The 15582-nt window shown below is 37.3% G+C and overlaps 1 protein-coding gene across 2 annotated transcripts in view; it reads right to left on the reverse strand.

Annotated features, from left to right (window-relative positions):
- KIAA1328 (KIAA1328 ortholog) overlaps nucleotides 1-15582 on the reverse strand; it is a 348930-nt gene that overhangs the window by 330972 nt on the left and 2376 nt on the right. For both annotated transcript variants that reach the window (XM_030336142.1, XM_030336143.1), the window contains exons 2-4: nucleotides 11444-11479; nucleotides 10572-10711; nucleotides 518-612 (exon numbers count right to left, since the gene is read on the reverse strand). In XM_030336142.1, the coding sequence (XP_030192002.1) occupies nucleotides 518-612; nucleotides 10572-10711; nucleotides 11444-11479 (271 nt within the window). The remainder of the gene's footprint in view (nucleotides 1-517; nucleotides 613-10571; nucleotides 10712-11443; nucleotides 11480-15582) is intronic.

Consider the following 15582-nt stretch of genomic DNA (forward strand, 5'->3'; position numbering starts at 1 on the left):
TTAATAAACTGAAATATTAAAACCGAATAGTTACAAACTATCATTCTCGAAATTCAAAATCCCTTACTTTGAATCCTGAAAGCATCAGGAGTTAGCAGAATGACCATAGATATTCTTGTGATGAACTACAGTAAAGTCAATGCTCATTTCTGGTCAGATGCTAAACCAAAACCAAAGGTAGTTGCTATGACACTGATTACAACATACCAACCTATATCAACAGCAGCGCTAAACTCCTACATTTTCCCTTGTGATAGAGGACCACTGCACATATGTGCACCAAACAATTTGGGAAATTAAATACACAAGAAAACGTAAATTGGAAAGTGGTTTGTTCTGGTTTTTCTTTCTTTACTTTTTTCCTACTTTTCTTTTTTTGGGGCCACAGAATACCTTTTTTTCTAAGTCTTTGCTTTCATAAGATCAATGATACAATGACATCAAACCATATTTTCGGTTTCTATTTTCAAAAAATTGTCTTATATAATAATACATTTCATATAAGATTTTATCTCACCTGGCCAGTTCTTTAATTAAATTTGCAATGCGTCTTTTGTCTTCGAGACATAAATCCTTCAATGATGCACTCTTTATTCCTCCCTTGCAGAAATTCTAATACAAAACAGAAAAATCTTTTGGTTAAACTTTGGCTAAAAACAATTTTTAAGACTCTATGAGAAGTCTCTTAAAATTAGCCCAGGAGGTAAAAAATTTCTCAGATATCTTTTCTCTGGTGGTACACTCATTACCTGTTTCATTCAAACCTACTATGAACTCAAAACAGGCTAAGGAACTGTCTGTCCAGCAGGGGACATCATAATGTTTACACAGAAAAGCACACAGGAAGAACTCAAAAGGCAGAAATTTCCCTGCTTAAATATTAGGGAATATTAAGGAAACAATGTTCCCTTGGTGAATGTCACAAAACAAACACCTACTGGAAGTTACTGAGAACCTTTCCTACATCACAGCCCCTAGGCTGCTTGAAAGCACACTAAGGTTGGCAGCAGAGGCACCAGTTTCTAACCTCTCAGTATATTCTAAAGTTCATTGCACTGGGTACTAGACCAAAGAATAATAAAAGTAGCTAACACATACCTCGTGCTTACTGCATGTCAGGAACACTGTAAGTATTTTACACTTACTAATCCATCTCACTTTCACAACAGTGCTATTAGGTAGGTATTATTTCTATTAACAGCGAGGGTACATATCTTGCCTAGGATACCAACAGTTAAAGTAGCAGAATGAGTATGTGCTCTCAACCACTGAACTATCTCCTCCCTCTCTTGTGCTATAAGAAGTTCTCCCAGTACTTGAACATCAAGTACTTGCACGTGAACATCTTTAAAGCAATGAAACTTAGGGAACCACAAGGAAACTAGAGGTAACATGTAAATGGAAGGAAACTTTGGCATTTGGACAACCACAAAGTAGATTAGTCCAATTTCTTCAGGTAGCCAAGGGTAATCCAAGACCTCTAAAATGAATCCTGGAAATACTGATAGTCTCAGATGGGAAATACTGATAGTCATAGATGGGGAGAAAAAGGAAATTAGATCAAGGAGATGGTAAAAAAAAAATGAAATGAGTTTGGTTTTGGTCAACTCAAGATGCCAGGAGGACAGTCATACAGAAATGTTTAGGCAAGAAGTTGGAAATGTGGGTCTGGCTCCCAAGTCAGAGACAAATATAAAAGATTTAAACTTCAGCCATACTGTGGGGGTGCCTGGGTGGCTCAGTTGATTAAGTGTCCAACTTCGGCTCAGGTCGTGATCTCGCAGTCCCTGAGGGTGAGCCCTATGTCAGGCTCTGCGCTGACAGCTCAGAGCCTGGAGCCTGCTTCAGATTCTGTGTCTCCCTCTCTCTCTGCCCCTCCCATGCTTGCTCACGCACTCTCTTTCTCTCTCTCAAAAATTAATAAACGTTAAATTTTTTTTTAAAAAACTTCAGCCATACTGTATCATGGATGATGTTTAGATTTTTATTATTTTCTTTATACTTTTCTATGTTCTAAATTTTCCTTAAAATTAAGAAAAAGTATTAGTTTTTTAAAATTATCTACAAATCCAAGATAATAAATTAAAATTGGTATTTGAAAGGACAAGATGAGAATCAGAAGGATATAATATTGTGGGAGAAAAAGAAACGTTTCAAGAAGAGTTTGGGGATAAGAGTGGTAAGGAACAAAAAAACTACACAGAATGTAAAAGAAGTCACTCCATTTGGCAATGGAAGAAGTTGCTGAAAACACATGAGAAGACATCTGGGAAGACATCTGAGTAGCGGTGCTGTGAGTAGAATAAACAAGAGAAACCCCTGCACGTGGGCAAGAACCTCAGCAGCATTGTGTTTAACGCACTTGAAAACACAAATGTTGTCAACTAAAGAACAAACTGTAGCATATGTATACAATGGAATTCCATAGGCACGGGTTGTTATAATTGGCTTCCATCTTCAAACCCACCCTTCCAGGCTCTGCTTTGTGATGCTGAGGCTGAGAGTCAGAAACCTTACTTCTTTGCCACATGGCTCTCTGTTAAAATCTGCGAACAGGAAGAACGAGAGGGAGACCAGAGGTTGTCAGAAGAAAAGACACTGTCGTCCCTATTGGCGTCCTGTTCCCACCCATGTTCTGCCCTGCCCCGGGCCCAGTGTGTACCCTGGCAGGCACAGCAGGCTGCGGTTCACAATTTTGCCAGCCCTGGCAGAACCAGCCTTTAGCATGTCTCCTCAGGGACAGCAGTACCACTGAGGCTGGTTCCCCCTCATCCGAAGTCCAGGTTCCAGCTCTCACGGGCCCCTCCGTCAAGCTTCTAGGTGTTAATAACTGCAACTTGCTCTGGCTGTTTTCCTAGCCCGAGAGATGGGAACTGTTTCTTGCAGTTACTGCCTACATGAAATCTTGATGAGGTCTGTTTGCCTTTGCAATTTTCCAGCACCAATTCAGCGGGTCTTTATATTAAACATGCTCAGTTAAAATAACTGACTAAACTCTGATTGAAATATCAGTGAAAATAAATGACATAATTATATAACATAAGTAAATTTCATGAACATTAATATTAAGCAAAAAAAGCAAATGATGCAACATAGTATTAGCTCATTTATATAAAGTTCCAAATACATATAACACTGAACATTGTTTAAAAAACAATTATGTATTAGACTATATAGGACAAGCGTTGGTAAACTACAGCTGCAAGCCAAATCTGGTTCACTGCCTATTTTTGTAAATAAGGGTTTATTAGAACATAGCCATGTATGTTAATTTACACATTGACTCTCTTCACACTACAGTGGCAGAGTTGAGTAAGTGAGACAGAGACCACATGGCTCACAGAGGCTAAATATTTACCATCTGGCCCTTTACAGAAAAAGTTTGTCAACTCCTGACATAGAAAAACAAAAGAATGATGGGGCACCTGGGTCAATCAGTCAGTTAAATGTCCAACTCTTGATTTCACCTCAAGGGAACCAGGTTGGGATTCTCTCCCTGTCTCTCTGCCCTCCCCTGCTCACTCTCCCTCTCTCAAAAATAAATAAGTAAACTTTAAAAAGAAAAGAAAAGAAAAGAAAAGAAAAGAAAAGAAAAGAAAAGAAAAGAAAAGAGAAAAGAAAAGAAAAGAATGATAAACACAAAGTCCAGAATAGGTATTACCAAAGAAGATGACAGAATACGGGAAGGACATACCTCTACAGCCGCGTGGTTTACAAAGGCATCACTGCAATGCAGTGGGGAGAAGAATGGTCTTCTCACTCACAGGTGCAGACCAATAGACTGTCGGTATGGAAAAATGAACTGACCTTAACACGATACACGTAATAACTCCCGATGAGTAGTGGATTTTACTGTGAAGAGTAAAACAATGTGGCTTCTCAAAGACAGAGAGAACCTGCTGCAAACAGTATAGTTGGCTAAGTGCCTCACCTAACTCCTGCCACACCTTCAGATCCACTGTGGTGTTCACGCCAATGCCAATGACTGGGAATGGCAGAGATGCTAGAACTGAAACATTTCTGCCTGCCAGGGCATCCTTAAAGAACAACATGTGCTCTGGGGTTCCCCATTAGCCTGACAGACACTGCCTCACACTGCAAAGCATTACGAAGTCTGAGGTTTTTCCTAGTCAATATTTCTTCTTTCTTTGTTCTCTCACTGATGCCAGATGTAGAGTAAAATCCTAAGGCTCTCCTTGTGTATCCCTGTTCGCTTTACTGTCTATTCTATGTCAGCTTTTCCTCCACTGAATCTCTGCCACTTCTACTTTCATCATAGCACCTACTTCCCAGAAAACTTGAACTGACACCATTGCCATTTTGAAACTGTTAATGAATTAAGGGCCTAGCTTTTGGACACCAAAGATCACGAGAACACATATAGAAAAACCACAAGCCGTCATGTTCTCCAAGGAAAAATGCACACATCTTCCTAGTTTTGAGGGAAAAAAAAATGCATACACACACACACACACACACACACACACACACACACACATCATTTCTAGTTTTGAGACAAAATACATCCCATACACTTACATTCCACCTTCCAGGCAAAAAGGAGTGACAGGAACCAACTTATTCCAATGCCTAAAACAACCAAAAAATCTGACCAAATATATCAAAAAGCAGTTCTCAAACACTGGCTAGCAGGCAGCACAGGAAAGTGATCGCTGAAAGAGGGGAACCAAATAAGATGAGGCATACCATTATCTTTTTTTTTTTTTTTTTTTTTTCAACGTTTATTTATTTTTGGGACAGAGAGAGACAGAGCACGAATGGGGGAGGGGCAGAGAGAGAGGGAGACACAGAACCGGAAACAGGCTCCAGGCTCTGAGCCATCAGCCCAGAGCCCGACGCGGGGCTCGAACTCACGGACCGCGAGATCGTGACCTGGCTGAAGTCGGACGCTTAACCGACTGCGCCACCCAGGCGCCCCATACCATTATCTTAACTCAACTGCCTCTGGAGTTTCCAATGTGCAATGTGGGAAACCCAAACGAAGCCCAGCAATCTCCCCAAGTTGAGAAGACAGAGCTAGGCATCCACGAAGGCCAAGGTGTCTAGCGTTTGCAGGGCCGAGTACTGGAGAAGACAGAGCTGCACAGAAAGTGAGCTCCAGGGATCTGCAGAGGGGTCCGTGCACATCAACCACTGAGTACTGATCAGCATACGTTTATGAGGGGACCCACCAAAATCCAGAGAGAACAACTCAATGTGAGAATAATTTTTGCAGCTAATACAGTGCCAGGAATAGCTCATGCTCCCACCAGCCAGAGTGGAAAATCTTATAATTCAAGGGGCAAAAGCAAGAATACTCAGAAAGGTACTGCCTACAGTAGGCAAAATTAGCCCTATATTAAAAGCTGCTCTGATGTCATCTTTAAAATCTTAAACCCAAGCTTCAGAAAGATCAAACTACTTCTAAATAACTTAACTCAGTCCCAGAAAAACAGCTCAAGATTATTTATAGAAACACAAAATATTCAAAACTCAAAAAAAGGTATGCTTCACTTTGTTTGGTGGTATCCAATAAAAAACAAGCAGGCAGGTAATGAGGCAGAAAAATACAATACATAATTCGAAAATGGACTCAGTTGAAATCTCCCCATAAAGGACTCAGATGACAGAACTATAAACAAGAACTTTAAAAGTTACTATATTCCATATGCTCAAGCAATTAGAAGACCAAGCCTGTTAAGTAGACATGAAATATATAAATAAAAACAAAAGACTCAGATTGAATTTCTAGAGATAAAAACATGGGCTTATAGGGGCGCCTGGGTGGCGCAGTCGGTTAAGCGTCCGACTTCAGCCAGGTCACGATCTCGCGGTCTGTGAGTTCGAGCCCCGCGTCGGGCTCTGGGCTGATGGCTCAGAGCCTGGAGCCTGTTTCCGATTCTGTGTCTCCTTCTCTCTCTGCCCCTGCCCCGTTCATGCTCTGTCTCTCTCTGTCCCAAAAATAAATAAACGTTAAAAAAAAAAAAAAAAACATGGGCTTATATAAAAAATACACTGAATGAGATAAGTGGTAGATTAGACACTTCAGAAGTTGATTAATAAATTTGAAGACAAAGCAATATAAACTATCCATAGATAAACACAGAACAATAGCAACAACAAACTGAAGGAAAAAATGAGCAGAAAGCTGTGGGGTCAGCTTAAGTGGCCTACTGGAGTCCTCTGTGTAACTGAGGTCCTCATAAGGCGGGGAGGGTGGGGGGGAGCAGGGGAGACACAGTAATATCTTAATATGTAATGGCTGAAAATTTTCCCAATTTTATGAAAACTGTAAACTGTCAAATCGAAAAGGCCCAACAAACCACAACCAAAAGACATATTTAGAAAATTAGTCAAGGTATACTATAATCAAATTGCTTGAAACCAGGGAGAAAACAAAAATCTTAAAAGTAGCCAGAGTTTAAACTCACACATATTAAATGCAGAAGAACAGAAGCAAGGGTGACGGCAGACTTCCCCCTCAAAAACAGTGCAAACCAGTAAATATATGCAATAATATTATTAAAGTACTGAAAGAAAAAAAACTGTCAACTCAAATTCTATAACCAGTAAAAACGAAAGTGAAACACAATTGAAATAAAAGAAATCCAAACTGGAAAGGGAGATGTCAAACTATCTCTGTTCACAGATGGCATAATCACACATATAAAAAACTGTAAGAAATTCACCTTAAGAACTATTAGCTCGAGGGGCGCCTGGGTGGCGCAGTCGGTTAAGCGTCCGACTTCAGCCAGGTCACGATCTCGCGGTCCGTGAGTTCGAGCCCCGCGTCAGGCTCTGGGCTGATGGCTCAGAGCCTGGAGCCTGTTTCCGATTCTGTGTCTCCCTCTCTCTCTGCCCCTCCCCCGTTCATGCTCTGTCTCTCTCTGTCCCAAAAATAAATAAACGTTGAAAAAAAAAAAATTTAAAAAAAGAACTATTAGATCGAAACTAGTAAGTGAATTTAGAAAGGTTGCAGGATACAAAACCAAGAGACAAAATCAATTCTATTTCCATACACTAGCGACAAATAATCCAAAAATGAAATTAAGAAAATAATTCCATTAATAATAGAATCAAGGGGCGCCTGAGTGCCTCAGTCAGTTGAACGCCTGACTCTTGATTTCAGCTCAGGTCGTGAACTCACGGTTTGTAAGACTGAGCCCCGTGTCAGGCTCCTGTGCTGGGTGTGGAGCCAGTTTAAGATTCTCCCTCTCCCTCTGCCCCTCCCGCCGCTCGCCCCAACTCCCCCCAAAAAATAGCATCAAAAAGTATTAAACACTTAATCTTTAGAAATAAATTTAACAGAAGGGATCTTTAGAAATAAATTTAACAATTTAACAAAAGATATGTACACTTTAAAACTGTAAAACATTGCTGAAAGATACTGAAGAACTAAATAAATGAAAAGGTATCTCACATACCATATTCAAGTACTAGAAGACTTGATATTAAGTTGAGAGTACTCTCCAAATTTATCTAAAGATTCATTGCAATTGCTATCAAAATTCAGGCTGACCTTAGTGCAGAAATTGCCAAATTGATTCTATGATCCCTACAGAAATTCAAGGACCCAGAATAGCTAAAATCTTAAAAAAGAAGAACTCAGAGGACTTACATTTCCTGATTCCAATACATAATTCCAAACAGTAATTAGCTTGTATTGGCAGAAAAATAGAAATGTAAAGCAATGGAATAGAATTGAGAGCCCACAAATAAACACTTACATTACATGGTAGGAGATTTTCACAAGGGTGCCAGGATGATCAGAGGGAAAAGAATAATCTTTTCAACAAATGATGCTGGGGCAACTGGATATCCATATGCAACAGAATGAATGTGGGTCACTATATACAAAAATTAAATCAAAATGGATCAAAGACTAAATGTAGCATCTCAAATAATAAAACTCTTAGAAGAAAATATTGTTGTAAATCCTTGAGAACTTGGATTAGGTATTGATTTTTTAGATATGACAGGAAAGCACAGGCAACAAATGAAAACAAATGATAAACTGGACTTCAAAATTAAAACTTTCATGCTTCAAAGGTCACCAATAAGAAAGTGAAAGAATGCACAGAATGGGAGAAACTATTTGTAGTTCATAGATGTACAAATAGGGACTCGAAGATGGAATTTATAAAGAACTCTTTTAACTTCCTCAGTAAGATGACAGCCCAAATGAAAAGTTTCTGAATGGACATCTCTCTAAAGAACATACACAAATGGCCAAGAAGCATAAAGAAATGATTATTATTAGTCATTAGGGAAATACAAATCAAAACCACAATGAGATACCACTTCATACTCACTAGGAGGGTTGTAATAAAAAGAATAGCTATAAAATGTTGGCAAGAATGTGAAGAGACTGTAATCCCCAAACATCGTTGGTAGAATGTAAAATGGTATAGCCACTTTGGCAGTTCATGCAAAGGTTAAACATAGAATTACGATTTGACCCAGCAATTTTACTTCTAGGTAAATACCCAAGAGAAGTGAAAACATATATCCACACAAAACCTTGTATGTGAATGTTCATAGTAATGTTATTCATATAGCCAAAAAGCCTAACAGCCCAAAAGTCCTTCAACTGGTGAATGGATAAACAAAATATATATTCAGCCATAAAAAGTAATGAAGTAATAATACATGATACAGCATAGATAAACCTTGAAATCATTATGCTAAGTGAATGTAGCCAGCCACAAAAGGTCACATATTATAGGATTCCATTTACATGAAATGCCCAGAATAGACAAATCTATAGAGACTAAAGTAGATTAGTGGTTGCTAGGGGCTAAGATGAATAGGGAATGGGAAGTGACTGCTAATACATAATGGAGTTTCTTTCTGGGATGATGAAAATGTTCCAGAATTAGACTGAGGTGATGGATCCACAACTCTGTAAATATACAAAAATGAAACAAAACAACAACAACAACAACAAAACACCCAAAAACCCAATGAATTATACATTTTGAAAGGGTAAATTTTATGATATGTAAATTATATATCAATATGAAAAAAAAAAAAAAAAGACCGCTGACTAAGCAAAAGGAATAACAATGTATTGGGGGGTTTTACCTATAGAAGTAAAATGTATGACAATATCACAAAAGTCAGGACATAGACTGCTGAAAGGTCCTCAAAATTCTAGGTGAAGTGGAAACTATAACTTAAAATAGGCTGTGATAGGGGCACCTGGGTGGCTCAGTGGGTTAAGTGTCTGACTCTTGATTTTGGGTCAGGTCATGATCTCACAGTTCAAGAGATGGAGCCCTGAATAGGGCTCCATGCCGACAGTATGGAGCCTGCTTGGGATTCTCTTGCCCTCTCTCTCTGCCTTCCCCCACTTACACGTGTGCACACACAACATAAATAAATAAACATCAAAAAAAATAGGCTGTGCTAAGCTAAAGATGTATACTATAATTCCCAAAGCCAGTGAAATAGCCCAAAAAAGAATTATAGTTAATAAGCCCTCCCAAAATATGGACTTAATCCAAAAGCAGGCAATTGTTCAGTATAAAATGCACAAATCATCACATGAAAAAACACTTTCAACTTTTAATAAGAACTTGCAAATTCAACTACTATTCACATCTCATTGTAGAGTGGGTACAATGAGGATACAAGTAACACAAGTAGGGCTTTTGGGCTCATCCCAGGTAAATCCTATAGATTTCTAAACATAACGATCAGCAACAAACTAGATATTGGAAATGTACTCAAGAACTGAACTGGGAACCCCTTCTCTAAAGGGGTTCGATAGTAAATATTTTGGCTTTGTGGGCAGACACTATGGTAGCAACTCTACCATTATAATACAAAAGGAGCAATAATATTGAAAGAATAAGTGTGCGTGTATTCCAATACACCTTTACTCACAAAATAGGCAGCAAGGAAATTAGGCCTATAGGTGATACATTGCCAAACCCTGACTTACCCTCTGGCTGGGGAGACAAAATGTAACAAAAAGTAAAATAAAATAAACCTATCAGGTAAGAGTCTACAGCAAAGGAATGTACAGATACTATTACAAAGGCAACAATGAAGGAGGAATCAATGACTGGGCTGTAAAGAGTCTTTATGATATTTTTAAAGTAAAGGAAATAATAATAATGTAAGGGAAATTTTCTTTTAACAAAATTTCTTTCTTATATATAGAGGTTTATCTACCATCACCTAACAAATTCACATGAACAAAAATATAAAGGACACTAAATAAAAGAAAAATTCATTGTCAATTTGATTTACTAACTTCACATATATCAGGATGTAGGTCTTTTGAGACATACCAAGATAATAAATTTTACTTAACTAAGCCTGAAGGCAAACCTAGACATTTTAGATCAAAACCTTTGAGTAATCTACATACTTTATATTCATACCATGTAAAGTATCCCAGAATCCTCTGTACCTTTTAAGATTGCTTGTAGATTATCTAACGTTCTTTCAAGGACTCTTCTACCCTTATCTATCAGATATTGGTCAGCATTTATATATCTATCAGATATTGGTCAGCATTTATAAAGATTGAAGAGTAAGGGAAAAAAAGGGAAATTACTGACCTGTTCATCTACCGAGTCTCCTGCACCTTTTAAAGACTCCATGGAGACTGAAGCAGCAGTAACCTTGGAAGTCTTAAGTTTGACATCAGCTTTTGGACTCAACTTGTGTCTTGATCTGGCATTTCCTTCCGTAGAAATTCCTAAGGATTTCCATCAAACAAGATACTAAAATTATACTTTATTCTCTTAAACTCGCCCCCCCAGTAAGCACTTCTCCAATATCCCTCCTTATGGGACCCCACAGGGAAAATTCTACTTTATAAACTTCATTTTAAACCCCTTAATAAATAATGAACCATGGAAAGATTATGTTTTGAATACATTTAAGGTTCAACTTAAATATTTTTAAAAGGTGATGTGGAAATTCATAAGTCACATTAAAACTTATAAATCTTAAGATACAGTCAATATATACCTTAATGTAGGGGAAATTAAAAATCTGATTTTTCACATAGTCAGAGTACCTTCAGTGGTTCAGTTTAACACTCATTTAGTAATAACCGGTAAGCTTTAAGGAGTCTATCACATAAACCCTGTATCAAGAAGTTTTCACATTTTTCTTTGAACTATAAAATTTAGTCTATTATTTGTAATATAAAAAAATAAGAATCTCTTGCTTTTTAAGAGATGAAATGAAATGTTCTACAAGTTCATCTAAAGCTTACTTGCCTGACCAGCCCATAAAATAAGGCAGTATTTCAAACCTTATAGGTTTGAAACCTATAGGTCAAACCAAGTTGTGTTTTTTTTTAATTACTTTCCAATGAATTGTTCTGCATCTAGTTATATCGGCAAAATGGTCCTACTGTTTTATTTTCTCCTAACACTTAAGAAGCAAAGGAAGCTTACGAAATTAGTACAGAAAACCATACCTGGAACATACACTACTGATTGCTCTTCATCAGAAACTGTGAAGAAGGACATGAAGGAAAATACTAAAAAAGATCGTCCAATATCCAAATGCTGCCTCTGTTCTGTACTTCTGTTATAATTTCTAATTTCTTTTGACCTGGGAATTTATAACTAGCTTTTAAAAACAAAATTAGAAAGCAATGCAACTGAAATAAAATGTAGTAAACTTAATCTTTTAAAGTTCATCTTTACATAGTCCCACTATATGTTTTGTGAAATTTTTGGGAGGTCTTCTTCCATAAAACTTTCACCCATGCTTATTTCCAAGTGAGATATCTTGGAATAATAAATTCTGCTGTGAAGTTCCTTTCATTACCTTTCCTTTTGTAAGCAAGGAGTTAAATGTACCAGTTTGCTTATTCTTGGAGAACGGACAAGTTATTTTAGGCATGAATAAATAATTTCAAAATGAGCTTTAGCTCTGAAGAACAAACACTGTTTGAGGGCAAGTCCATCATGCAAACACAAAAAGGTTTTATTCTTCTGCAGTGCCTTCATGAAATGTCCCAGAAGCCCTATGATTTAACAAGTGGAAGAAATTGAAGACAAAAAGAACTATTTTGAATTTCAAAAGGAAAAATTTAGAAAGGCTAAGATCATAATAGTGTTATATAACCAATATAATAAGAAAGCTTTCTTTAAGAAACAAAATCTTATTCAGAACTATATCTAAATCCAGATAAGTCCACAATTTGATAACCTTCGATTACACTTCCGGGAAGTAAGTGTGTAAGCAATTTTTTCCAAATGACCTACAAAATTCCTGTTTTCTGTTCTTTCATAAAATGCTTTCTTCTCCGAGATTTGTAGACAAATCAATTATTAAAAATTTCCTTCCAGGCAAAGGCTGGAGTAAAATAGTAGATTTAACAACATGTTAAAAAAAGTCAATATACATCAGTTCAGGGTCACTCCTACCTATGGAATCTTTTCAAGGAGGCTGATTGTTAAGTGCTCAGAATCCCCATAGGAATTTAGGAATACAAAGGGGGTGCTACTATGTGAGCCGCCAGGTGATTTCCAACAGCTCTCTGCAGCAGCACACAAATACTGCCACAGATTCAAGATTTGCTCTGATAACTAGTGCCTCTACACTTCAAATCCTCTCAGACATCAGGTATGGAGCTGAGAAAATGTTAAGGGGCACAGAAGACAAGTAAACAAACAAAATCAGACCCCACTAGTCTAAGGAAATTGACAGCAGCTAACACGGGAGCAGAGAGAAAATTTACAAATTCACTGACACCCAATCTAAAAAAAAGCCTTACAAAATGAAATTATGCAGCCTCTTCAACAGCAAAAACCAAGTCGTTTTTTATATCCCTTGGGACTAGTGCACATAGGTTCTCAATAAATAATCTGCTGTTAGAGATACCCACATGGGAAGGTACCCAAGGGAAAAATATTCAAGATGATTCAGGACAAGCTCCATTTGGCAACGTCTTCAATCAGAAGATACAGTAATGATGAATTTGCAGAATATTCTCCAAAGACAACCTATGGAAAGACTAACATAACTGAATCCTGGGAAACACACTAGACTTCCCTAGAACATTCATGAAGAAGACTGCTCACAGCTGGAACAGACCAGCCACTGAGGAACCAACTCAGCTGCATCATGATTTGGAAGCTCATCAAGTATCTTCTCTCAAACCTGATGCCACCTCCCACATCCTTACTCTGAGCTAATAACTGTTTCCTTTTTAGGAAAAGCAAACTGTAGAGATCTTTCATAAGCTTTATTTGCAGATGACATATTACATATAGAAAACCCTAAAGACTACAAATAAAACCATAAGAATAAATGAATTCGACAAAGTTGCAAGATGCATAATCAGTATAAAAAATCTGTCATGTTTCTCTACATGAATAGAAACAGAAAAAGAAGAAAACAATCCCATTTACAACTGCATCCAAAAAGAATACAATACCTAAGAATTTAAAATTTAAACAAGCAGGTGAAAGACCTATACACTGAACACTGTAAGACATTAAAGAAATTGAAGACACAAACAGAAACTTATTCCATGGTTATAAACTGTAATAATTAATATTGTTAAAAATGTCTATACCAAAGCAATCTACAGATTCAGTGCAATCTCTATCAAAATTCCAATGTGATTTTTCATAGGAATAGAACAAACAATCCTAAAATTTCTATGGAACCACAAAAGGCCCTAAACAGCGAAACCAATCTTAAGAAAAACAAAGCTACGGACATCATGCTTTATGATTTCAAACTATATTACAAAGCTATAGTAACCAAAACAATGTGGTACTGGCATAAAATCAAACAAAAGACGCCCATGATAGCTACCCTTTTCCTGCTTTTTCTTTATATGTCACCTATAATCATTGAGCATACAACATGTTTTACTTATTCATGACCTCATCTCATCTCACAAAAACGTAAGCACCAAGTGGAGGAGGATTTTTCCCCTGGTTTTGTTCAATGTTATATCCCCTAATGTCAAATGCCCAGCTCGTAGTGAACCGTCTATGAAAGAATTAAAGTGATATTTAATTCTATAAAGAACTAACAACTTTTCCGTGTTGTCTTTCTATCCTGTAGGGATTCAGAACTGATCACCCCAAATGTCCACTTTGGCATGTGGATTATGTTGACCAGAAAACAATCAAGGCCCAAAAGACTCATGAAGAATCCTTGTCCCTGCCACTAATTGCCTAAAATTTAGATGTAGGACCTGCTCCCAGAAGGGAGAATCACCATAAATAACTGTGTATAACATAAACTAGGAGTGGTAGATAGGAAGAAATTTAGCAGTCTGTTTGTTAAATTCCTTTCTATGTCCCATTGTTTCTATATGGCCCAGGAAACATTTGTTTACCAAACATTTATCCCTTTTCACCTTCCTGTGAATTGCTTTCCTTGCCTTTAAAGTCCCAGATCCCTATTCCCTTCCCCTTAGTTTGGGATGACATATATACCTCATTTCGCTTGTCTTTGGAACCTCACACAGATATATAGATTCCCCATATATACGTAATTAAATTTGATTTTCTCCTCTTAATCTATCTCATGTCATTTTAATTCTTAGACCAGCCAGAATTACCTTGAAGAGTAGAGGAAAATGTCAAAATATGCAGGCAAAACCCATTAGCCACATTCATGCTAAATATCTTTTCAAATATAAAAATGCTAAATTAACCTTAACATGGGTTTTAAAAAAATAAACATAAAAATATTTGAAATTGCCTCCATCCAACCTATCCTTTGTAATCATTGGTAATCTATCTTCATTCAAGAACCCATATAACTTACTGTCTTCAAATACAAAGTCTGAAAAATATACAAACATATTTCACAGGAAAAGTCAAAGAGACACAGTATATACCAAATGTCTACTGGACCTCTTACTGGGTTCTATGTGCCACCTCAGTTCTACTTCAGCTTCTTTGGAAGTTCTTTACTAAGACAAGTACAGCAAATTATAAAGCATCCTTAATGCTAGTACCAAACTCCAAATCCCCAGAATTAAAGCAGTAATTAGAAACCAAAAGTACAGAGGAAGGAGCATATCTATCTCAGATCAACAAAAGCTGAAGAAAATAAACTTGGTGTTGCACAGCCTAATCTAACCTTTTTTAATTTCACTTACCAGCAACACACGTATATGTATGTAATTATCATTGACCCAAATGACTTTCCTGGCTAGTATATTCTCTTAACATCAACATAAAGTCTCTATCTGTAATTGAATATTCAATGGCAGAGATTATAGCTACTGCAATGTTTTGACCAAGTCCCTTACAGTTCATATTTGTTAATATCAAGTTAAAAATACAGTTAATGAGGGGCGCCTGGGTGGCTCAGTCGGTTAAGCGTCCGACTTCAGCTCAGGTCGTGATCTCGCTGTCCGTGAGTTCAAGCCCCGCATCGGGCTCTGTGCTGACAGCTCAGAGCCTGGAGTCTGTTTTAGATTCTGTGTCTCCCTCTCTCTCTCTGACCCTCCCCCATTCATGCTCTGTCTCTCTCTGTCTCAAAAATAAATAAATGTTAAAAAAAAAAATACAGTTAATGATAAAACATTGGAGTGTATTACCCAATCAAATTTAGATACTACAGAAACATTAATTT

The sequence above is a fragment of the Lynx canadensis genome, chromosome D3 (assembly GCF_007474595.2).
Source record: "Lynx canadensis isolate LIC74 chromosome D3, mLynCan4.pri.v2, whole genome shotgun sequence".
In the NCBI taxonomy this organism is placed as follows: domain Eukaryota; kingdom Metazoa; phylum Chordata; class Mammalia; order Carnivora; family Felidae; genus Lynx; species Lynx canadensis.